Source organism: Artibeus jamaicensis, unplaced genomic scaffold, assembly GCF_021234435.1.
Source record: "Artibeus jamaicensis isolate MK-2021 breed Jamaican fruit bat unplaced genomic scaffold, CSHL_Jam_final scaffold_660, whole genome shotgun sequence".
Lineage (NCBI taxonomy): Eukaryota > Metazoa > Chordata > Mammalia > Chiroptera > Phyllostomidae > Artibeus > Artibeus jamaicensis.
In genome coordinates, this window is record NW_026522052.1 from 5,411,040 (window position 1) to 5,437,610 (window position 26,571).

The window sequence follows — 26,571 nt, forward strand, 5'->3', positions numbered from 1 at the left end:
CTCTCTCAGTTCTGTCCCAGCACAGCCTCAACCACTCCAAGGCCTGATAGAATATAGAGGGAGGGCTCAGCAAGAATTTTGCTGATTCAATAGACTGCAAGCATCATGAGGGCAAGGATGGCTCTTTATTCACAGCTGCATCACCCGAACCCATAGCAGTGCCTAGCCCATCAGAGGTGTCCTGTCAATATTTGTTGATTGAGGGAATGCATGGCTGATGTGGCTCACTTTGCTGGAGCATTGTCCCAGGGAACAAAAGGTCATGGGCTCGATTCCTGGTCAGGGTACATGCCTAGGTTGCAGGTTCATTCCAATTTAAGGTGTGGAAAAGAGGCAACCAATAAGTGTTTCTCTCTGTCCCTTTCTCCCTCCCTTCCTTTCTCTCTAAAATCAATATGCATGTCCTCAGGCAAGGATAAAGAAAAAAATTAAAATATTTGTTGAATGAGGGAGTGAAAAAACACATTTACCCATGGCTAAAGATGCACAGCAGGCATTATCCGAGACCCCTGGGCTGCTCAGAGCCTTTGGGCAGGTGGACAGCCAGGTAATGAGCACACCCTTCTTTGGTTCTGGAATGCTGTGATACTAGCTTGTCTCCCAGCCTGCTCTTTGAAAACATACTCTTGAGTATGTGGTGAATCTTGATTCACCACATCTTGGAGCTGAAAGGGAACCCAGAAAGCTGAAGAGACTAGCCCAAAGTCACTCAACTAAGTAGTTCAAGAGCTAACTAACACTGGGTCCCTTCTAAGCACTCTGGCTCTCTCGGGTCCTCATGACTTCCACATAGCTTGCCAAAGGATTTTTTATCTGTGAGCTGCTGTGTCAGGTGAAGGCTGGGGCCAGGGAGGGGCTGATCTCCTTGGACAGTGACAAGACTCTTCTAGGTCTGGGTTATTACGTGTGATGGAGAAGAAAAGAAAGAGGGTGAGCCAGGGAGGTGGACAGGGCTGGGGGCGGGTGGGGAAGGTGGTTGATGGGGAGTGGAGAGAGAGAGAGAGATCAGGGAGAAGATGGAGAAAAAGAATCTCCAGACTAGGCTTTGGAATAATGGATACTCCCAGACGATGTTATATTTTTTGTGTGTCGTTACTTTTCAAGACTTTCCTCTGCAAGTCATTATTTTAGCTGATCAGAAAATGGTGTTGAAAGTCCTGCTTCTCTGGTACAATTTTCTTCATATCCTATTAGTTGCAATACAATTACAGAGAATACATCAATTCCTGGCCTGCCCGCTGCTGCTGCTGCCGGAGCCGCCTATTAAAAAGAGGTCTTATTAATGGAATTGTACATCCAGGATTAATCGGCTTGCATTGGCCATTTACATTTCTCATTCCACAAGCACTTTTGTTTGCTTAATAGGCTGAAGGAGGTAGGAAATGACACAACAAAAGCTTCTTCCAATTGCCCTGCGTATCACTGGTGGATTTAATGTCCCCTCCTCCTTTCATCCTGAAGTGCTGCATGGGAATAAGATCTGGCACATGCCGCTAGGGAAAAGCAAGGTGGCAGCGAAACAGTGATTGGTGGGGAGAGTGGGAGGGAGGAGGAGCAGAGAGAGAAGCCTGGCCAAAGGGAGGTCTTTACACTTTGGGGCAGAGGCACAGGCTCCTGTTCTCTGCCCATACTGAGGGGTAGGCAGGGCAGAGGGTGTAACAGGGGGAAAGCCCAGGAAAGCGGGATGCCTGTGGAGGTCAGGGTCGGGGAAGGGAAGGAGTCGCCCTGCATTAATTCTATGCATGTGCCCTCCTCCCTTTGCTAGGACTGACTTCTGCAAATTGTCCTTCATCCAGGCTGAGTGGTTAATCCTTGTTGGGCCCCCTGCCCATCCACATATCCCTCCATCATTTCCCATTTACGGCTTAGTTCCAAGTTGCTCTTGAACTAGGCCAAGCAAAGCACAATTTAACATGAAAGTAGTGTTGGGGGGAGGTGAAGGAAATTTCCCAGGCCCCTTGGGTTTTCTTTCTTCCTGTTGGTGTGGATAGTTTAAAACTGACAGCTGGAGTTTCTCCTCATAATTTAGAGAAGGAAATTGAGGGGTACTGCCCCCGAGGTCTTGCCTTCACTGGATTCCAGCAGCAGAGCACCCAGGAGGAGGCGTCCCTGAGGCAGGCACCAGCTCCTCTGAGCAGGCCCAGCACAGAGGAGCCCCCGATGGCAGCGCAGGCTAAGGAAGCAGGGCGGGAGGGAGGCGAGGCTGCAGTAGGCTCTTCCTTTCCCACTGGGCTGCCTGGGGAGTGTGGGCAAGTAATACTTACACACACACAGGAGTGCAGTCATGTGCCCGGCCCCCACACACCCCACCGCCACACACACTGGTCCACGGGGAGTTCCCTGGAATAGCAGGGAGGGGCAGACAACTCAGGGAAATGTCCCTGGTGGGAGGGGTGGCAGGGGAAACTAGAGCTTGGACCTTTTAATCAAACCCTGTGTCTAGAGAACTCGGCTTTTCCTGAGAAGGGTGGGGACTGAGGGAAAGTCACAGGTCAGTTCTGCCACTGGGCGGGGATTGAGCTTTAATTAAACACCTGCAGGGAGTTCAGTTTGGGGGTGGACAGGAAATGGCTTCCTCTCCCGGGACAGGACCCACTCTTCCCACCTGACTGTCTTCTCCTCCTGTCTTCTCTCTTCAGCCTGCGCCAGGAGGGGATCTTTAGCTAGGCTGTCCTTTAGGCAGCAATACTGAATTGAATTTGCTTTTTCTTTGGACTCTGGCTGGCTGGCTTCCCCCGTGACCCTGGAAGGTCTGTGCAGGTCAGAAATAATGGACCGCTGAGGCATTTGAAGCCTGAACCCCCTTCCCGGCCAAGGGCTCTGTGGTTCAATAAAAAGCTCCAACTCTGGGAGGGCGCTATCTCGGCTGCGGAGCCCACATATGGTGAAGCCCTGTAATATAGTCTGACTTGCTGCTGTAATGGAATTTCTGTAGACCACTAGGAGAAAAAAGACTCCATTAACCACACTACAAAGGCCTCCACTTATTAGTATTTTAGAACAGTGGCAAAACATTTTGTGAATCTAATTATTGGTGACAAATAGGAAAATTGAAATCAAAGATAAATTTTCAGCTACCGCGCCTCATGTGCCAGCCTCCTCTGACTTCGGCTACTGCATGGACACGCTCCTCCTCCCAGTAGTTCCAGCAGAAGATTGCTTCTTTCCCTCTCTCCTAACCCCACCCCCACCCTCTCCCCAGCCTGGACCCTATATATTTTGAAGCATTAAATCTGACATATTCATCTTGGTGGCTGGCATGAGCTAACGAACTTCATGTTTACCTGTCAGATACAGAAATGGGCTGAGCAGGGTTCTGGGGAAGCCGCTTCTCACTCCCCGCCCTCTCTGTGCCCGCCCCCAGCCCTAGCCTTCGTTTTTTTTCAGATAAAAGTCATTCAACTGATTTCAAATTCCTCGTGATATCAGGACAGAAAAAAAAAAAAAGACTTGTCAACACCTTTCTTTCTTTTCCCCTATTAAGCATACTGTAAAAATCAATCCCTTTTGTCACTTCTCTCTGCTTGCGAGAATGTTTAATGGATGTCAAGGGAGCTAATGATCGCTGGTAGAAAATTCATTTTAGATTTGCTATTTATAAAGTACTCAGTACTCAGGTGGGAAATTAACATGAGGCAAGGAGTCGGGTGGAGTGGGGGAGGGACAGTCATGTAGAAGAACAGGGGCCCTGCCAGGCTGGCAGTGTAGGTGACATGCAAGGCATTCTGGGGGCAGAGGACACACGTGTCAGAGGCACTGTGTGGGATCATGGAAAAGTATAGACTCGGGAGACACCCAGACCCGGGCAAGTTGCCCTTTCTGAGTCAAATTTCTTTCCAGCAATAAAATTACACCCACAATACCCAGCTCACAATCCTGTGGAAAGGATTGAACAGAATATCACATATAAAACATTTACGATGGCCTGGCATCAACTACCAGCGCGTGTTTGACAAACATTAAATCCCTTTCCCCACAGCCCTATAGCCCCATAGCCCTGTGAGGGGATCGGAACAGCATGGGTCAGCACAGAACTGCTCCAGGATCAGAAACAGGCCGCGGGGTTGCTCATACTCAAGCCCACATCAGAGCTCCGCACACTACCTGGCACCACAGCATCCAGGTGATCAGATCAACCAGTGGTCCTCAAACTGAAGAACCAGTTTGATGCTTTAGCAAGCATCAGCATCACCTGGAGGGCTTCCTGATGCCTTCGCTTTAGAGTTTCTGGGAGTCTACAGGGGTAGTGAGGGAAGAAGAGGTGGGAGTTAGGAATATGCATTTCTGACAAGTTCCCAGGTTATGCTAATGCTGCTGGTCTGAGAGCACAGTTTGAGAACCGCAGAGGCTGGCGTAGAAACTGACCTGTCCCCTGAAATTCCGCTATCTAATCAGCACCTCCAGGTAGAGCAAGTAGTTCTCCACACCTGACCTCACCCCAACCCCTCCAAAGCATATACACCCAGAATCTTGAAGCACATCTCTAATCACTAGTTAATAAACTCCCAAATTATACATTATGGGTCAAGTGAAAGAGGCAAGAGCTGATACTAATTGTATGGTTTGCTTCCATGTGAAGCCAAGCCTCAGTTTCCCCTCTACATAGCTGGTGCCTCAAGGATTCAGATGTATCAACTTTGCCTGCCACCTCCAAAGTTCTCACTTACACACGGAACTCCAGGTCAGAAAGCTCTGGCCACCCCTCCCCACGCTGGCTTCTTCCTTCCTGGCCTTCTCTCCAATACTTCTGTTATATTTGGATTAACTGCAAATCTCCTTTGATCACTCACACTGGTTGAAACAGACAACCTGTTGCCACGTGTTTGATTACCACATCCCAGGGGAGTTCCTGCTTGTAATGCAGCCAGTTACTGTACACTGGCATTACCCTCCGTCATTGAGCTGCTAATTCATTGTCTAAGAAGTTGCTTTTCAGTTTCTGATTTTTCAATAACAGGCTTCTCAGGATGCCCTTAAGCTTCAGGAATAAGCTGAAAAGTGCTTTTCCAGTCATTTACATAAACACAAGTGACTCAGGAGGGGGAAGAGAGTGGATGGTTTCAGGAGTTGTTGCTAGGGCTCTGGGAGGCAGGTGGACAGCATGGCAAGGCTGCAGGCCTGGGAAAGCACAGTGGGAAGTGTGCTGGCTCGAGAAAACCTGACACCCCGGCAGATGATAAATGCTGAAATTCCTCCTGACGCCCAGGCTGCTGCTTCCCAAGCCTGGGCGGATATTCTGGGCACCAACAAATTGTTCTGTCAGCAAGCCGCTCCCTCAGCTGCATTCTGTTAAGAAGCCTGTCATTCATTCCCCAGTCACAGTCCCACAGTCCCACCCTCTGAGGTGGCATCCTGCCACCAGGGACAGGTAGGGGGGTGGCTGTAGGAGACCTGCCAGGAGCCAGAGCCCCAAGGGAGGGAGCTCTGTCTCCATGAAGTTTGTTCCACTTTTCTCTTATGGGGAGTGTGGTCTCAGTACCTCCTCCAAGCAGGTGCTCAGTAGTTGCTATTTCAATGGAGGGGAGGAACTTCCTGACTAGTGGGCCACTTTCGACCACCTCTCTTTCTCTCTCTCTCCCACTCTCTCCTCCAAATGCAGATTTCACAAATAATCCAGCTAGCCACAAAGAGCAGCTATTCTTTCTTTTCCCTGCCAAATCATATACTCCCCCAATGAAAAGTAAAAAAGTAAATAAATAAAATTAAAACAAACACACCCAAAAACCCAGGTATTGGTACTTACTTCTGTCTTTCAGACCTGATTTTGATCAGACTATTTCCCGTAGGGACCTGACATTATGAACAAAAGTTGAGGGCTAGATAAAAAGAGAACAAAAACAAATGCCCCATTTAAATTCCAGATAAAAAAAAAAAACAAGTAAGTTTCAGTAAAGTATGTGCTGTGCATAATCAAAAATTTTTTGCTGCTTATCTGGAATTCAAATTTACTGGGCATCCTGGACTTTTATTTGCTAAAGACAGCAAACCTAGAGAAAGGGAAGATGCATTTACTTGCATATTTTATATATTTACACAGGTTACAGACCCCCAAGCTTGCTCTGTCATAGTGGGTTTTTTCTGCAAAGGTGGGAATATTCCAGAAAAACTGAGGCCCCTCCAGTTAGGGCAGAGACCATGATTTCTTCCCCTCACCGAGCTGGGAGTGGCCCCTTCCACACAGGGCTCCCACCATCTGTGTGCCTCACAGCTCCTTAAGCCAGTGGTTCTCAGAATGTAGTGTCAATCACCTGAAGGGCTTCTTGAAAGGCAGACAGCTGCGTGTCAGAAAGGCCCATGCTTTCTGACTCCGTGACCACACTTGGACAGCCACAACTCTACAACCCAGAGGACTCCCCTTCCTCTTTCCCTGATGCAGACTAGAAACAAGGACACTGCTAGGAGAGGGCTGACAGGAGGCTGGTGCCGAAATGGCAAGTGAGACTAGGTCTCAGAACACTCCTCTCCTTTTTCAGGCCATTACATTATCTTCCTGGCCTTATTCATGCCATCACCCTGCACATGGAAATAAGTGTTTTCTAGCACTTTTTATCTAGCATGTGCTGCACTGTGCTAATCCTGCAGGAATGGTTTTATCATCAGAGAACAGCACATGCAAAGGCACTGTGCTATGAAAGGGCATCAGCATGAGGGTCAGTGAGGCAAAATGAGGAGGATGCTAAAATGTAGGGCAAGAAAGAGGCTGGGGCAAGAGAGTGAAGGACATTTGGTGCCAAGTTAAGGAACGTGGCCTCTATATGGAAAACCATGCAGAGCTAGTGAAGGTTTCAAGTAAAAGACCAATGTGACGAAATGTGGTGGGGGTATAGCAAGATAATTAATTATTGGAAATATGGAACCTGAGATGAGCTGGGATGTATGGTAGCAGTAAACCTATGAAGAGGCTACATTAGTGCAGCAAGCAATGACTTAAGCCTCAGTGAAACCATGTCAAAATGTGGGAGAGGCGGGACAGACACTGGGGTGCATTCACAGGTAGAATGGAACCAGGTCGTGAGTGATTACAGGGGCAGGTGTGGGAGGCCAGGGGCAAGCTGAGGATGACTCCAGTGGGGAGGTGCAGTCACTGATACCAGTACTGTTCCAAAGACCTCGAACATCGTTGGCTTTTACTTTTTCAGTATGTGTTGAGTAACAGGTTTCACAAGCATAATTCAATTAAATACGAAATTACATTTTAAGGGAACTTAAATATCCCATTTTATAGATGTGCAAAATAAAGGCTACAGAAAAAGAATTAAATTTCAAAAGCTAGAGTTAAGAACAGAACTGGAATGAGAAAAGGATATTCTAACTATTGTGGAGATCAAGAAATATATTTGATGTAAAAATGCTCTGTAAACTGTAAAACTATCTTCGTAATTGTTTAGGGAGTTAACACAAGAAAGGCGCTGTTGGAGATGAGTTTTGAATATGTTTTATGGATGGTCTGCTACCATCTCTAAGAGGTAGGGCCAGAACCAGAAAAAGAAATGGAAAAATAAGGTAGGGATAAATCATATTACATTTTAAAAAGCCAGAGAGAAGAGAATGCCATGAGGAAAGGAGTGATTAATACTACATGGGATCTTTCCGATTACTGGTCAGCCCTCTTGCTCATTATACCAGTAACTACTTCAGTTCTTTTCTGCTCTCTGAAAAAACAGCATATAGATTTGTGGACACACACACTAACCCATATGCACAGGTGTGCAAATACACATCTTTTGCAAATTATGCTCAGATTAAAAAGCCACCAGATTCAAATTCCTTCAGCATCCTGCCACCGAGTGTAAACCTTTCTTTACTTGAATCCACAATATGCCAAGGAGAGCTAATTGCCTCTCTTTTTTCATTTTTCTTTATTGGGATAAAATATAGATAACATAAAATTTACCATCCTAATCACTTTTATTTAGCATATAATTCAGTGGCATTTACATTCACATTGCTGTGCAACCATCATCACCATCCACCTCTACAGCTTTTTATCCTCCTCCGAACTCCATATCCATTAAACAATAATTCTTCATATCTTTTTCCCCTCAGCCACTCATAATTCCTACTCTTCTTTCTGTCTCTCGAATTTTCCTATCATAGGTACCCCATATAATTGAAATCATACACTATTTGTCATTTTGTGTCTAACTTATTTCACTTAGAATGTTTTCAAGATTAATCCATATTGTAGCATGTATCAGAATTTTATTCATTAATTTAATTGAAGCTGAATAATATTTGATCATATGTCTATAACACATTTTTTATTCATTCATTCACTGATAAACACTTGGGTTGCATTAACTTTCAGCTGTTGTGAATAATGCTGCTATGAACATTGGTATACTTTCATATTTTAAAGGCATAAACCTAGAAGTAAAATTATTAGCTCATATAGTAATTCCTCTTCTTACTTCTTGAGAAACCACTAAACTGTTTTCCACAGTGATTACACCCTCTATATCCCCACTAGCAAAGCACAAGTGTTCCAGTTCAATTTCCCCACAGTCCTGCCAACATACATTATATATTTCTTTCTTTTTAAAAAAATAATAATCATCCTAATTGATGTAAAGTGTATCTCATTATGGTTTTGATTTGCATTTCCCTAATGATTATAGATGTTGAAAACCTATGGTTAAATGCCACAAATTAGGCAGCAATATCTTAATCATATGTGTGTTGTATGGGCCTATGGAACTCTTCCATTCTTATGCCTCTTTTCACACAACATGATAATTTTGTCTTCATATTCATCCTCCCTTTCTTTCATGGTGATAGGCCCATGGATTTGTCTGGGCATGTGTTCAGCCAAAGTGGATAATACATTTCCCACATTCCTTTGCATTGCAATTTGGCAATGTGACCAAGTTCTGGTGAAGGGGATGTGAAGAAGAGAGCCATGTGAGGGCCCCCAGGAAGGAACCTTCTTTAGAAAACAGTACAGTTATGCATTCCAGCTCTTCTTCTTCCTCTTCTCTTCCATCCCACTGCCTGGCACACAGATGCTGCCATCTTAGACCACAGGATCAAGGTTATATACAACAAATCCAAGCCACAGAAAGAGCCAGGTCCCTAAGTTTGGGTAGTAATACCACAGCAGCCATAAACAAAGTGGATTTTTATTATAAACAGGGAGATAAACTTCTATCTTATTTAAATCACTTTCATTGTGTAGTTTCTGCCACTTGCAGCTGAATACAATTATAATGTGTAGTCTCCATTATGTTCCTCCTTCTTTACCTTAACTGGTAATGAAATTGGGCTTTCTTCTGCTCTTCAAGATTCATTCTTCTGCTTGTGCTCGAGATTCACTGCCTGTCCTAGTCTCCCATATTGCCTGAGGGACCTTACATGGTCAGTCACCTTCTATACCTTCCTTCCTCCTTCTGCTCCAAGCCCCTCAAAGGGGGGTGCCTCCTCAAAGACCATAAGCATTAAAGAGCTATTTCTCATCCTAAAATACAACAACATTCTCCCTCCAACTGCAACCTCATTGTCTTTCTACTTTTTTTACAAAAATTAAAAATTGAAAAAATTATCTAAATAGTTTATATCCTCATCCCACCCCACTTTTACCACCCCTCATGCTATGGACTCCACCCCACAATACTGTTTCCTCGAGGAGTAGAAGACATTCTTGTCACTAAGTATAATCTTACTGGATCTCTCAGCAGTGTTTTTACTGCCAATGCTCCTGCCTTCCCCAGACAAATCCTTTGACTTCAATGTCATCCTGCTCTCCTGGTTTTTCTCACATGTTTTTAGCTGCTTCTTGTCAATTATCTTTCCAGAATTTCTCCTCTTTCCAATCTTTGAATATGAGTGGCCTGCCCTCATTTCTCTCAGTATAGTTTCTAGTCTCTTCCTAGATGATTAATGGTATCTATGTTGAAGGCCATCTTTGTTCAAACTCACCTATCTCTTCAAAGTTCCAAATCCATCAAGCCAACTTCATGTTCAAGAACTTCTGGTCCAACATTCACCTTCAAACCCATAATGACCCAAGTTGCATTCATCACTATCTCTCTAAAACCAACCTGTGTGCCATTACTGAGGAACTGGAAGTCCTCTTTCATTTCCCTTTATCGCTTATTATCCTTTTTCCATCTCCAAGCCATAACCCTGTTACCTCCTGAACTCTCTAGCACTTCTACATCTCTCCATCTCTACCACTCTCACCCTGCTTAACTCAAGCCTCATTGGCTGCAATATCCTACAGGAGGTTCCCTTGCCTCCAGTCTTGCTTTCTTTTAATTCATTTCCCACACTATAACCACAGTAACATTTTAACATTTTTAAGTACCCCAAATGATGCTATTTAACAATTAAAACTGCAAATCTGATCATATAACTTTCTGGCACACACCCTTCAAAACACTTCCCTCAGTAGAAAAACTTTTATAAGACCCACAAGACTATTCAAAGTCTGACCTCTGTCTTCATCTCTACCTACACTTCTTGTCTTTCTGCCTACAACCCTCTTCCCTTCCTCTTGAGACCCCAAACCACACAAATACACCCAATATAGCCAGAACGGATATTGGATTTCTATATTCCTACCTCACTCCTCTGACTCTAGGTGTTGGAATATGCAGTTTCTTCCACTTGTAACACTCATTTCACCTCCTACGTGGATCAAGCTAGTCACACCTGTGTCTCAGTTTTATATCTCCTCCTTCTACAGGATTTCTCTGACCTGATAAATCTTCCAGATGCTGCCATAGCGAACCTAACTTGTTTTTATCCCAGCACTTACCATGTTGTATTAAATTGTCTACTTCAGTGAATGTGAGAACTATGTCTTGTTGCTTATGGTTAGTACACAGTACAGTCTGAATAACTCATTTTGAAGTGGATGAAATACAAGTTTAAGTAACTACTTGGCCATTCCCTTGGATCTACTATGTTGCTTTTCTTAAATTCACTTTAGTGATGTGAAGATGACATGTCTATATTACTTGGGGATGACATAAAGCTGATGGGAATAGTGCATCAGAACACAAAAATAATCTAAGTTGATTTAAATAATAGACCCAAGACACAGTGAAAGTTCAGACACTTAAATTTTTTCTAAATTTACTATAAGAAAGGTTAAGAGAAGTCTTTTTAATAGCATTTTTGTCAGAGGGATGAGTACAACATCCATGTGAGCCAATAGTGTGGTATATATGAAAAAAATAAACTTGCAGCCAAGATGGAGGCATAGGTAGACACACTGTGTCTCCTTGCACAACCAAAAGAAGGACAACAGCAAAAAACAAAAAAAGCAACCAGAACTGACAGAAAATCAAACTGTATGAAAGTCCGACAATGAAAGAGTTAAAGGAGAAACATTCATTTAGACCTGTAGAAGGGGCAGAGATGGGCAACTGGGAGTAGAGGACTCTCAGCAAGACAGCAGCTGGAGAACTTGGTGGTCCCACATTCACATGCAGATAAACCAGGAAGAACAACTGGGTAGCAAGACAGACCATGCAACCCAACATTTCAGCACTGGGAAATAAAGCCTCAAAGCCTCTGACTGAAAACACCTGTGGGAGTTGAGATGGTGGCAGGAGAAACTTCCAGCCTCACAGGAGAGTTCATTGGAGAGACCCACAAGGCCCTAGAATGTACACAAACCGGCCCACCCAGGAATCAGCACCAGCAGGGCCCAATTTGATTGTGGGTAGCAGAGGAAGTGACTGAAAACATAGAGAGTGGAGCAAGCGTCACTGTTCCCTCTCGGACCCCTCCCCCACATACAGCATCATAATGCAGCAATGTGGGTTACCCCGCCCTGGTGAACACTTAAGGCTCCGCCCCTTACTATGTCACAAGTATGCTGAGACCAAAAAAAAGGCCCAAAATAAAGAACAGATCAAAGCTCCAGAAAAAATACAACTAAGCAATGAAGAGATAGCCAACCTATCAGATGCATAGTTCAAATCACTGGTAATCACAGGGCTCACAGAAATGGTTGAGTATGGCCACAAAATAGAGGGAAAGGTAAAGGCTATGCTAAGTGAAATAGAGGAAAATGCACAGGGAACCAATAGTTAAGGGAAGAAAACCAGGAGTCAAATCAATGGTTTGGACCAGAAGGAAGAAATAAGCATTCAACCAGAACAGAATGAAGAAACAAGAATTCAAACAAATGGAGAGAGGCTTAGGAACCTCCAGGACAACTTTAAATATTCCAAAGTCCAAATAATAGGGGTGCCAAAAGGATAAGAGGAAGAACAAAAAGTTGAAAACTTATTTGAAAAAATAATAAACTTCCCCAACCTGGCAAAGGAAATAGACATCCAGGAAGTCCAGGAAGCTTCGAGAGTCACACAGAAGTTGTACCCAAGGGGGAACACACCAAGGCACATCATAATTATATTAGCCAAGATTAAAGCTAAGGAGAAAATCTTAAAAGCAGCAAGAGAAAAGGAGACAGTTACCTACAAAGGATTTTCCATAACACTGTCAGCTGATTTCTCAAAAGAGACCTTACAGGCAAGAAGGGGCTGGAAAGAAGTATTCCAAGTCATGAAAAGCAAGGACCTACATCCAAGATTGCTCTATCCAGCAAAACTATGATTTAGAATGGAAGGGTAGATAAGGGTGGATGCTTCCCAGATAAGGTCAAGTTAAAGGAGTTCATTATCACCCAGCCCTTATTATATGAAATGTTAAAGGAACTTATCTAAGAAAAAAAGATAAAAAATATGAACAGTAAAATGACAACAAATTCACAGCTATTAACAATTGAACCTGAAAACAAAAACAAACTAAGCAAACAACTAGGACAGGAACAGAATCACAGAAATGGAGATTATATGAAGGATTATCAGCAGGGAAGCAGGAGAGGGAGGGGGGAAGGTACAGAGAATAAGCAGCATAAATGGTAGGTAGAAAATAGACAGGGAGAGGTTAAGAATAGTACAGGAAATGGAGAAGTCAAAGAACTTACATGTACAACCCATGGACACGAACTAAAGTGGGGGAATGCAAGTGGGACAGGGTGTGCAGGGCAGAGGGGAACAAAGGGGGAAAATGGGACAACTGTAATAGGATAATCAATAAAATATATTTTTAAAAAGAGAGGAAAAATGAAACTACTACAATAATAGACTAGGTCTATAAAACTATAAAGTCCAAAATGTGGCAGGTAATAGTCCACTCCCCACTTTGCCAATCAGACTACATCTGGAATAGTCTGCCTGGTAATGCCTTTTAGTGGATAATTATCAAATCAGAACTTGTTCAGAATATAATAATCTGGATAATTAGTGGTCTAGAAGCTATACCTATGATAATCATGAGAAGAAACTAAGAATATCAAGATAAAATAGAGTCCATGATAGCCATCTCTTAGAAAGTGGACCACACAATATTACTTGTGTTTTGAGTAGTTCTAATTGGCAGAAGTTAGGACAAAGTAAATTTTTGCTCCATGTAGATTTATTACAATTATAATGAGATGCAAGTAATAGAAGCCTAATTAAATAGGGATTTAAAAAAATAAGTGATAATAAGTAAGAAAATACATATTCCAGAGCTGGTACAACTGTTATGTCATCTTGAACCTGAGGTTCTTCTATTAGACTGAGTCATATGTTGTAAAAGTATCTATACTCAACTATTTTTGATTTATCAGAAGAGCAAGCTTATTTGGTTCAACCGAAAAGCTTCCTTCTCTGCCATTTTTGATGGGGGTTGTTTGTCTGCCTGTTTGCAAATTACCTTCTAGTCTTCCAGGTAGTATGTCAGTTTCTCAGTCAAGAAAACAGAGGAAGGGAAAGGTTCCAAAAGCACAGGCTTCCTGAGTACAATTCTGAAAACCCCAACTGGGATATAAATGTGGCTTTATATTCCCTTAACCTGAACTACATCGCGTGGCTATACTCAACTATAAAGAAATGGAGGTATTTTGGATGAGCACATTGCTGCCGGGAACAAATTTAGAGCACTGTCTGTAAAGAGAAAATAAATAAAATCAGTATTGAGGAGGCATCATAAATACCTATGAGAAAAGCATTTTCTTTTCTCACAGAGTGTATCAACGATGAAAATGGGCGCTAATATCAGCTTTTCTCAGCTGTATCTGCATGATTTAGTCATCTGTAGTTATTCTGATCTGTTCAGTGAAAATTTTTGTGAGTTGACCCTGGGCATCTTGCTTATCACCATCTCCACAGGTAATTCTGACAACCAGAAATGGGGACTACAGATCAAGTAATGCCTGCTCATTGAAAGTTCCTAAAATTGTTGAACAGGAATTAGTGACCATCATTCAGGTGAGAATGTTGCCCTGAGTGGGAGACTGGGCAAATTCCAACTCACAACTCTGGGAGTCTGTAAAAAAGTTTTTTGATTTGTTGATTAAATTATTTTGTCCTTCAGCAGTGCAAGAAAGTAATAAAAGTGGCCATAAGACATTTAGATCCTTCTATTAAGAAGTTTTAAGACAAAAAGAACTATAGAACAATTAATTATTTGCTTTCAGAATTAGCAAAATAGTGTATCCAACTATGATGTCTATGCACCACCAATTGCATTGAGAAAAATAGCTGCTGATTAATTTCCTCCATGCTTGGGCCAACTTTCCTTCTGACTGTTGAGGATGCCTCCTCAAATACCCTAATGAAAAGCTTTGAGGAAGGAAGAGGAATAGTAGATTTGAGGAGCAGATAACTAACATTTGAACGCCTAGTCTTCTCCTACTAAAGAGATCCATCCGGTCACTGTCCTCTTTTCTTAGATCCAATCTTCCCTTGCCCCTGGTACTCCCTCTGATACCAATGTAAGTTCTTCTGCTCATCTAATCTACTGACCACTAGAGTAACTATTATCTGCTCTTGGGTAAATTTAGACAGAAATATTGAGCTCATCTGCCATTACCTAGGTGCCTATAACATATGGCTTATTGCTGATTATATTCAGGATGGGATTACTAATATATGAGATTCAAAGTCTAAAAAAGGTCTCATCAGAAAGAAGACATGAGTTGAATCTAACAAGGTGATTTCAGAGAAGGTAAATCCTGAGGTCTGGTAGTTGTATACACTGTAAAAAAAACACAGGCATGAACTAAGGAAGGATTGAATAACAGTTCACTGTAAGTCAACAGTTATATGGCTCTTAAAAAACCTAATGGGAATCTTAGTCCTTTCTTTTTCTCTCTCCTTTTTTTTTCCATCCACAGACACCAAGTGCCACATTGTTTCAAGAGCTGTACTGGGTGTGCTAGAAATGGAAATATAAGTAAGGCAGGTCTCTTACCTCCAGGAGCTCAAGTCTGTAAGGGAGATAGATGTGTAAGTAGGTAACTACACAAATTGGTGTTGGATATTAGGGACTTTGAAGGAATGCTGAACCTGGAATTCTGTCTTGAATTATAAGTATGTTTGAGGTCAACAGGGGTATCCCTTAGCAGAGGGAAGTGTGCACACATATCCCAAGAAGAAAAAGGCAGAGCCCCCTGCCAACCCACCACAGGAGGCCATGAAACCAGAGAACATCAGACCAGGAGAGAGGCTGACAGCCCCCAGCAAGACCCTCACTGCTTCCCATATCTCTTCCAAGAGCTGAGACTTTACTCTGTTTGGTTTTAAGATCAGGAAAAGCCATATTCTCTAATATTTTGGGCTGTTCAGAGCAACAGGGAGAAGAATTTTTTAGGAATATTCCAAAATAACAAAAATACCAATAGAAAAAGGCAGTCAGCATTCTTTCCATGGATGACTATATAGAAAATAGGAGAAAAGTTTGGAATATTTAACCTAGTGATGAGGAGATCTGAGGTAAAAGGAAAGAGAATCATGCTTTCCAATATTTGAAGAAAAGTCATGTTGAAGAAAAATTATTCTTAGTAGCAATCATAATGCCATTAGGTAATATATATTGAGAACTTACAATGTGCCAGGAAAAATTTCAAGCATTTTTATCTACAGTAACTTATTTAATCCTCATAACAGCCTTAAAGAAAATCCCATCATTAGCTCCATTTTATAAAAAAAGGTAACTGAATTACACAGAGGTTGATTAAATTGCTAAAGGTGTCAAACTAGGAAGTGACGGAGCCAGCATTTGGGCCCAGCAATGGTATAGCCACTGAGTTATAATTCCTTCCCAGGCATTCTCCTTCTCTTTTGTTTTCCTTTTCTTCCTGAACAGTCAGATACAATAGACTATCTAGAAAGATATAAGTTCCCCATTATTAGAGATGAAAGCTAGGAGACCCCACCAGCTGCATTTTTTGAGGTGTTAGAGCTCAAAGAGAGGGATTAAAATAAATCATTTTGAGAGTTCCTCTGGGCTTGAGCTGGTTTGTGACTCTGGGGTTGGCTGACTCAGAACACTCTGTGAGTTACCCATTGGCTGTGCTTGGCACCAATCTGCATACTAGCTTTGTTCTGCATGTGCCCCCTTAGCTCTGCTAACTCCATCAAAACAGACAAGTTTTCACTCTTGTGTGCACTGCACAGGAATGGACCTGGCTTGAAGAATGGAGCAAGCAGGACTTCTGCTCAACACCCTAGCTGCAAAATTGCCAGTGATGTTCTGAGCCTGAGCCTTTGCTGCAAGTGACAAAAGCAATGACCTTGGTGTGCAGGATAACCCATTCTTGGGGAGGGAAATAGAGGCTATGGCAATCTTCACCCTTATGAATGGAGGTTCTTCCAAACTCACCATTGTTTACCACTATGGAAATTTAGCTCTAACATATTCATTCTTTTAAAAATTATTTATTGTTGTTCAGTTACAGTTTTCCCCATTTTTCCCCATTACTCTCCTCTGCCCTACCCACCCCACACCTTCCACATTCAGTCCTACCTCCCATCATTGTCTTTGTCCATGGTTCCTTTATACATGTTCCTTGAATATTCATTCTTGACCCACATTCAAATAGCTCCTGAATTTCTCTTATGGGATTGATCAATTAAGAGTCATTATCATTCCTGATTCCCCATAACTGAAATGTTCTGACTAGTTAATCCTCTCCCCCATGCTAAGAATGCCTCACAGGCAAAGATATAGATGGATATACAGATATGTGATGTAGTCTATATGATACCTGTTTGTGTGTACACACACCACTCACACATTCTGACTTTGGTTGTCAATCTGTGACTTTGTTTATATTCTTGGCTTCCTGCAAGCAGAGACTGCTTTTGGGTATTTTCTTACAGCACCACTACCTTTCAAGTGCCACACTCAGAAAGACTGTTTGCAGAATTGCAAAATGTCGAACTTGAAATGAAACTTGAAAATCTTTTAGTACAACTGATTTATTTTAGAAATATGGAAACTGAGATTCAAATAGGGGATGTGTCATATTCAAGGTCATAGAACATTCTCGGTTGATTTTAGAGGTACAATTTTCAAACCTGGACACAGATTAGAACCTCTCAGAGAGCCTTTTAAAATATCAATATGGGATTCTATCATGAAGAGATTCTGATTTAACTGGTCTGGGATGGAGTCCAGGCATTGGTATTTTTATAAAGCTCCTCAGGCAATTCAATGATACACAAAGTTTGAGAAACACTGGCTTAGAGAATGGGAGTATTGAAAATAAGCACACACTGTACCCCCCCTGAAGATCTACCAGCATCTGAGATGGGGTGAAAAGATGAAGAATTGCTTTAGGCTGCTTCACTTGGAAGAATCATAGATCCATGAGAAAGGTTCTTCTACATAAGAAAAGCTAAGAATAGTCACCTCCACCAACCCAGAAATGCATGTAGAAGCAGTGATCTTCCTAAGGTATTCAAGGATGGGGGGTGGCTACCATGCACAGTATGAGTGCAAGAGAAGCTATGTTCCCTTTGGGTACATAGAGCTGACCACACAAGTTGATGAGTTAAAAGACTTGTTGTCCAACCACAGCATAGCACCAGAGGAAAACAAATAAGTAACAATTTTATTATTCCAGGAACCCTGAATAAGGGTGTGTGAGTGGGCAGCAAATAAAATGGTTCTCAGAAGAGAGGTTGTCTTAAATCTACCCTGAAATATGAATTCCTCACAGAAGTTCCCTGGACTTCATTTACCTCATCCAGACCAGCAGCCTGAGGCAAATCCTACCCTGTCTTGTATGTGTCCTCCTCTTACCTCCTTTGCCCTCCAGTTCCATGTAGAAGGTAGGACACAAAAAGGTGGATGGGCCAACAGACAGGGTGTGGATGATGCAAAGAATCAATCAGTAACTTGAATGATGAGAGCTGTGGTCACAAAACCAACTAGCTGACACCATTCATATACTAACTGAGGGTACAGCAACCATCTATGAGCCCCTCCTTGGCAGGAGACTCCACAGAGCAGCTCATATTTTTTATTAACACAGAGCTAGAACTATACATCCTACCCTCTGCTCCCAATCTACACACAAGGGTCAAGGGTTAGTTGCTTCTTGCTGCCCAATCATCATTTTCACAAAAAACAAGAGGCTGTGTCACTGAGTCTTCCCTCTTGCTTCTCGTGCTCCTTTTGGGGCTTCCAAATGTATTAAAAAGATGGTAAGCCATGCCAAATATGGGAGGTTGTACTCTGTCTTTGGTCTCATCCTTTAGCTGGTTTTAGTCACTGCTCTATACCCAGTTCCTAAAACAACACATTGAACATAAGAGATGCTCACTAAACGTGTGCTGGGTAATGGAGCCAATGAACAAATGAATGACTAGATGAAGGCTATGGGTTAGAATTTGGTGGCACAACCAAGCAAAAGCAAAAGAAGCACCTCTAGAGAGTGAATTCGAATAAGCAAGTAAAGTTAAAACCAGTCAGTCTTTTGATCAGTCTTTTATTATTGTAAAGAGCAATACTCTTAGAGAAGCCAAAAAAATCAAATTTAGTTACCTAAGATGTCCTTTGTAACAAAGCTGAAGAATGTGTTTTCCAATATTTGATTTCTTAGCTTGACACTCTCTCTTGAAATACTCTATTCTCAGCAATGAAAATGTGAATCTTCACTGGTTTGTTTTGCAGTTTGCAAATGACTTACAGAGCTCTTCTGGCAGGGTTGCTGTTTTTCTTCTTGCAAATAAACAAAAGGCTGTTTCTCTAATCTGACTTAACTGGGGGGACTCTGTGGTCTGCCCTGCATAGTTTTGGAAGGAGAAGAAAAGCATAAGAGAAAAGGAGAGGCAAGTAGAAAAAAGAATGAGTAAAACTGGAACAAGCAGGGCACAAAAGGTGAGCAAAAGGCAGGAAAGAGGGGTGGGTAAACCGGATAGGCAGAATTAAAGTGTAGGGAATACCAAATAGCTGAGGACTGTAATGAGTGGCTTCCCAGGTACGCTTATGGTGGGGAGCTAGCTCACTTGCCCATCGGATCACTGGTTCTCCCTCCCACCCTCCCACCCTTTCTCCCTCCCTCCTCCCCTCTCTCCCTCTCTCTCTCCTATTGCACCATGTCATCTGGGCTCCTTGTGAACTGGAAAGACAGACCGTCCCCTCCTTCTTCTAGCAAGCCTGCATGAAGCGAAGCAACCCCTGCCAGCATGACCTAGATCTGTCAGCTGATCAATTATTTTTCCCATAAAGGAGAAGGAAAAATGAAAAGAAGAAAAAAAAACGGAGGAGAGTGGAAAGAAAAGGGGGACAGATGGCAGAAAGAGAGGGAGAAAAGGGGAGAGAAAAAGATGGAGAAATGAAGAGAGCAAATGAGAGGTAAGGTAAACCAACAAGGCATCTATCTTTTAAGTTTAAGCTCTTTTAAGTTTAAGCAGCAATAGCAAGAGCAAGCTTAATCGAAAAGGTCGCATAAATAAATACATCAAATGAAATAGAAAGCTCTCAGAGGTTACTGATCAAAATCATGGTCAAAGCAAAGCATGGTCTTCTTTTCCCACCTTTTCGCAATCCTGTTTACAGCTGGTCTTCTTCCCTCTAAAACTCTTAGTTCCATCATCTCCCTTCCCCATGCTTCTGCACTCTGTCATTCCCACTGATAGCATTATGTCTCCCTGAAGAAGTCCCTCTTACAAATGGATGGGAGGCATGCCCCCTGCCCTGTTTCTTCCAAAGCCCCCCACTGGTCTTCCCCAAGGCACTCTCTAATGAAACAGGACTTCACAAGAGAATGCTGGGGAGGATGCTACAGTGGCGGAGCCCAGCCTCATGCAAGTTGTGTGCCATCGGTCACCTTACTTCTGCATGTTTTCATTTTTATGTTTAATTTGTTTTATTGAATTTCAAATGACTATAGATATAAAATAAACATGTAACAAGCCAACAGAGCAGAAAGGAAGTAAACTGCATAAATACAACCAGTCTCAGCACGGAGTTCCACTTAGCACCACATGTTTGGAGTGTTACAAGCATTAATGAGTCCTTATGACACCCAGGGGACTTGGTCCCCAGCCTGGCAGGTAGGGAGACAGGCTCATAGAGTTTCCCCTGCAGAACACGTAGAAAGCTCGAGCTCAGATATATGTGTCCCCCATTGGGCTGTGCTCAGGCCACCAGCTCTGGCTTGAAGTCTGGAAGGCACACATATTCAACCGTTCGAAGATTCTGTCGGGCCTCTGCTGAGGTTATATACAAAGCAAAGTTTTGGTGTTTTTTGTTTGTTTCAGTTTGTTTTTTGCATTTTCAGGATTCTAGTTGGTGGGCTGGAGCTGTACATTAGCTCCAAACCAAAACACCTGGAACAGAGCCAGATCTCAGATGAGACGAGGTCCCATCCAAAGTGTCCCTACCACGAGGAAACAGCCAAGAAGAGCACTGCACATGTTTTCAGTATGTGTTTCCCATGCACACCAGAATCACATGTCCCTCATTGCTTTAGAAATGTTCCTACTTCTTAGATGTCAAGGGAGCTCACTTTCACCCAAGGAGTAAACTGTGGCTGAAGCCAACACTGATTTGTCTGGCCCATTCAAGACAATCAGCTGGCACCAGTCCAGGTCACTGCATCTCAGGGCTGCAGGACTGCATGCATGCAGAGGACAGATGCCAGGGAACAGCTAGAAGACAGTCAATCTAGGAAGAGACCCTTCAAGGACACAGTTTAGCAGCCCTCCATATAAGCACTAGAGGCAGGGCCTACTGAAACACCTGAAGTCGGGGGTTCTGTACTGATGCTAACACCGTGGGTTTATATTTGTCTCTAAAAGTACCAAAAGGAAGGGCCAGCATGAAGCCTAGGATTCACATCTGGTACGTAAAGCTGCAGTCCCAAGCAGGGCCTTGACACAGCCAGGCCTGCTGGCCCCTGCAGGCACTCCCAGGGGCCTGGATCAAGTGCTCAGTGGGCCCACTCTGAGCAGGAAAGATGGCGGTGAGTGGCCTTTGCTGGGCTGTGTGCAACTTGCCTATAACTTGCACCAAGTTGGCAGCTCCAAGCATAGTAGCCAGGGTCCACTTTGTGAAGCTCCTCTGTTCCTCTTCTCTTCCTTCTTTAAAATGTATGTATTTACTTTATTTGTGGCCACATTCCCAAGTGCCCACAATGCTTACATCAAGGCCCAGGGTCCCGTCATCCCAAACCGATTTTTCATTTTGCCAGCAAACATTGTTATGGTCTCAACTCCTTCCTTCATATCTCAGCAGCAGCACCGCCCAACTCAGGCTGCTGCTGGCACCCAAACGTTTACTGTGAATGGCAGGAATTTGGCCCAGCCACCCAGCTGAACGGTCTCCATGCCGGCGCTGAGTGAAGGAGAGTGTGAATTCAGCCCAGTCTGCTCTCCCTTCTCCTCTGCCCTGTTTGTGTCTTCAGTGGGCAGATAAGTTGATGGGGAATGTGAGGAAGTAAGAGAAAATTAGAAAGGTAAGACAGGAATCTAGCCAAGCTCATGGGAAGGTGTTAAAAGGAGCAGTAATCCTTCGAAAGAGAAATGGCTGGGTTTCTAGAAAGAGAAAAGCTGCAGTACAAGCAGCCATTCCTTTCCCAGCTTCTCAGTGGCAGAAGGTGGGCGGGGTGCTGAAGAGGACAGCGCCTAATCCAGGGCCAGGCTCCCGTTCCCGTTCCAGCCCTGAGGAGCTGCTGCTTAATCAACCCTGGTGAGTCTTAGGGCCAGAGCCTCAGAGTGCTAATCACCCCCTTCCTCCCTCCCTCTCACCCATCACTAATCAGTGCTGATTCCCTCAGACATCCCTCCCCTCTTAAGCTGGATCCTGGTTGCTGGTCAAGCTGGGGGTAGGAGCAGGTCTCACAGGGGCTCATAACCTACCACTAGCACCCTACACATCTTTTCCAGGAGGCAAGAAACCCAGGAAGTAGCAGCACTGGAAAGAGCCAGCTTAAAACAAAAACAGAGGAGAAGAAAAAATTGCCTTGGCATGTGTACTGCATTCTAACTAGTCCCTCTGGGTCAACACAATAGGGGTGGATTATTGCAGCCAAGACCTGGGCTGCCTCAGTAATTCAGTAAGTTTGATCAGAGATAGCTGGTAAGATCCAGCCTCCATCCCCTGGAAGAGAAAACAGCCATCACCCTCGCTGGTCCCACTGCCAGGTGGTACGGGGGTTGTCGGGGGTCATTCTGCTTTAAAATTGGGCAGCCTTGTTCTATTATGACAGATTGAAGGTTATTTAGAGCGGGCTCTGAGGTGGGCAGGCACAAATAAGACCACTATTTTTTTCAGGAAATTCAGAATTTGGGAGAATGCAAGGAGGTCTGAAGTACCCGTCACCTCCATCCCCACCCCAAGATAAGAACAAGATCACACAATCGGATTCTAGCCTAGAGAATTTCACATCACTGCTTTCTACTCATCTATTTGCGGATGATTCAAAGTATGAGCAAATATTATGCTTCCCTGCATTTATTTCTGATGAAAAAATAATCACGTATGCTAATTTATATGTAAATTCAGTTTGGCCCTGGGGCTCCTGGCATGCTGCCAGCGGGGCTGTCGCGGTGGAAGTTTGGCCATTGTCTCCAGTTTAATATTACAGACAGAAGACACACAGAGCTCGGGACAGATGAAAAATTATCGAGGACTTGGGACCTTGCTTTCCCCTCCTCTGACCCCTCACTCTACCCTTCCTGTTAGCACAATACAAACCATTTTCCAAGGAAGCCTGGTTCTGAACTCACTTTCCCCAGAGCCATCGTTGGTGCTCTCACCTCACTGGGTGAGCCTGGGTACCAGGAACAAGCAGGGTGCACACACAGAGATGCACAAACACACATTCACACATGCTGCTGCTGCTCCATGTTACGTAAGAGGAGTCATTCAAGGATGCCTCCAAGTTAGCTCCTTCCCTCTTCCACCCACCGATGCCTCCAAGGGAGAGGAGAGAGATCTTGAGGCTGGGGGCAGCAGGCGACGTCAAGGATGAGCCTGCACAACCCAGCACTGTGACTTCCTTGTCATCTGACTCAAAAATCCTCGAGTCACCTCCCCCCCATGCTTTGCCTTCCTCCTTCAGCCCCAACCAAGGGTACACAAACATTGGATTCCTCCCAGCCTGTTCCCTCTGACCCCCTTGTGTGGGTCCCCATGGTAGCCCCTAAAACTTATGTTGAGGGGACAGCATCAGAGAGGGGTCAACAGGACTAGAGGTGGGGACTCAGAAGAGACCACAAAAACTCCATATCGCAGTAGAAGAAGAGAAAGAGGGGGTGGGGCTCCCCATTCTTTTTTACCCTGTGAGACCAAACTTTCCTCTGGGAATAAACTGCCCAGGACAGAGCTTCCACCTGGGATCCTCTTGGAGAGCCTGCTGCACCACCTGGGCAAAGTTTCTCCACCTGTCTCAATCCTTATGCGTTCAGATATCTTTAACATGAAAAAGGCAAGCCAGACCCCCTCCCTGCCCCCCGCAAAGGACAGGATGGGTGGGAGTAGCAGGCTTCTAAAAAAATGCAGCTGCTGGAATGGAAGAGCTGGGACAGTGAGGGGCCACACAGTGCAGCAAATAGACCCCAGGCTGAAGCAGATTCCAAATGTACCCAAAACGGCGCAGTCAACATCAAAGCACGCACTTGGCCCAGGAACAAGCCCAGCTCTCAGCTGCAGCCCCCGTGGTGGCCTGGCTTCCAGACCAATAATAAACAGAAAATTAGCATTCGACTCTTACTGCCTCTCTCCCTTCAACTTAGAAAAGCTGTTAGGAATTTCAGAGCCCAGTGCGTGCATGTTCCCACTGCCTTTCATCTGCTTGTTATCCTCCCCCACCCCTCACCACCCCTGCCACCAACACACCCCCAAACACATTCAAAACTAATACAGTTGTTCACCGCGGCTGCAAATTGATTTATCCTTTCAAGCTGGATCTATGACCAGAACCTTGCAGGATGCAGTTACCTGATTATTTCTAGCCTGCATTTTCCTTTGCTCCCATCTGAAGCTTTGCAAGTTTACTGGCCGATATTTAAAGTTTCCTCCTGTAATTTTTTCCCAGTACCATAAGTAACGCGTTAGCAACCCTGCTGCCCTCAGAATCTGTAATTTTCCCCTGCTTCTGTGTGTGCTCTGTTGTGTGTGTGTGTGTGTGTGTGTGCAAGAATGTGCATAAAGCCAGGAAGACCAGCACGCAACCACGTACCTAAACAGGAGCACCAGACACCTTTTACTTATGCATATACATTCCCCCATTCCAGTAGCAGCCAGAATCAAATCAATATTCTCACAGCCTGGTAGGGAGGATGAAGTCCCAGCCATGCTGTTTAAACACTCTCTCCTCCACCTGCAAACCGCGCAGCAGAGCCGGCTCGGGAGTCTGCGAATCACATAAAGCACACTGTACAATTCCTGGGTCTACTGTAGGCAAATCAATAGCAAGCTCCTACCTTGAAAGAGAAACAGAGCAGCCAGCCCCGTGAAGATTGCCCAAGAGATAGAATTGTGCATTTTTGCCTGGATGGTTTTCATGATTTTTTTTCTTCTTCTTTTTCTTCTTTTTTGTCAGGTTCGGTATTTTCTTTCTCTCTTTCCTGACAGATCGCGTTGCTCTCAAGCTCCGGGAAGGAGATTTAAATCCACTGTTTTGCTGAAGGACACAACAAGAAAGCTGAGGGTGTGCGAGAGTGTGACTTCTCAGTAATTATCTCTACTCATACTCTGGCACTGAGACACATCGTACAATCTGGCCCTGGACAGCCCTCCTACAAGCTGCAATCATTGGTTCTAATCCAAGGATTGACAGAGCTACAACACACGCACGCGGGCACACACACACACTCAGGAATCATTTACTGGGCAAATCAGGCTAGCTGATTAAAGAGACAGGAGCCTGGAGAGATGGAATGATAAATGCCACTTTGCCCCTTCTATATTACTTTCATTTTTTAAACTGACAGTCTCAGAGCCCCAAGCATCAAAAAAAATCCCTTTCCTTCTGGCATTGCTCGGCCTCCTGAACTCAGATTCCCTTTGCACTGGAAAAATCCCATAGCCAGCAGCAGCTTAAGGGAAATTTTAAAGGGACATTTTCATGCTCAGTGAAACTTGCAAAGAGGAGTCAGATTTCATTTGTTGGTACCTATTTTCTTCTCTGATAAAAATATCATTCAAAGACAGATTTTTTTCTCTCTTATCTTCCTCATATTCCCAGTCAACCTCCTACTTAGCTGCTTTGGACATAATAAATAACTTCCTATTTTCTCCTCTTGTCACCCTTGTTTCAGAATACCTGTATTACTCCTATTTTTCATTCATTTAATTTATTTCCTCAAGTCACCCATGTATATATGACACCATGTCAAGCAAGAAGCCTCCTGAGATTTGAAAAGAACTGCAGTCTGAATACAGAAAACCTTCTTTAAAAGTGATCAAGGAATGAGTTCATTCTACATGCCTCAGCTAATCTGCAGTCACTGAAAAAGAACAATACAAGCGCTTGTGGTTTGAACTATAGCAAGACAGATTTAAGTTAGACATGCTGAAGGACTTTCTGCGTATAGAGTTTGTGTGTGTGGTTACAAAATGTCCTGCCAACATTCATCTCTTTGGTGATGGGTAAGAATAAAAATCAGACAGAAACAATCAAATGGATGCACTGACTTCTTGAGAGATCTCCTAACTCCATGGCCTTGGCAGTTGATAACGTAATTTTTTTTTGGTTTCCTTTTATAAAAAGCAGGCTATATGATATGAACAAAACCTCTGGAACACTTAGCCCCCAGACTCTTCCCAGCTCATTCTGACAAGTTCATGCCATCACAATGCCCCAACACACACTTTTGAAATATGTCTTCCAGATCTCCACAGCTAACTGTATTTCTTTATAGCCCCCATAATAATTTACTGTATATATTCTTTAACTACAGAACACAAGAGTGTGTATTGTCTGTTAATAATTGTGGGCACACAGGTGACGTGGAAACAGTACGGCCATTCGCACATGTCTCAAAGCCACCGTCTACACTGGGCCGGAAGCAGAACCACAACCCCGGCAGAACAGCAGCCCTGGGACTCTGAGTGCAAGGAGCCCTGGGGTCCGGAGACCCGGGTCCCTGTCTTGGCCCCGCACAAACCTGGGCACAGCAGGCAGGTTGTTTTGCCTCCATGAACCTTGGCCTCTCATCTGTAAATTAGACCATTGCAATAATTTCCAAGGTTCTTTTCCATTTGAAAGGTGTTTTAAGTTCATGGATTTTCCCCTGCCACTACATTGTAATTCACATGTCCACCAAAATGCCC

The 26,571-nt window shown here is 43.8% G+C and overlaps 1 protein-coding gene and 1 pseudogene across 2 annotated transcripts in view; both read right to left on the bottom strand.

The window, feature by feature from the left end:
- Positions 1-25,014, bottom strand: part of NTM (neurotrimin) — a 940,417-nt gene extending 915,403 nt beyond the window's left edge. For both annotated transcript variants that reach the window (XM_053659469.1, XM_053659468.1), the window contains exon 1: positions 24,720-25,014. In XM_053659469.1, coding sequence (XP_053515444.1) covers positions 24,720-24,801 — 82 coding nt within the window. In that variant the 5' untranslated portion in view covers positions 24,802-25,014. The remainder of the gene's footprint in view (positions 1-24,719) is intronic.
- LOC119044072 (uncharacterized) lies at positions 8,624-8,731 on the bottom strand (annotated as a pseudogene).
- Positions 25,015-26,571: the final 1,557 nt, after the last annotated feature.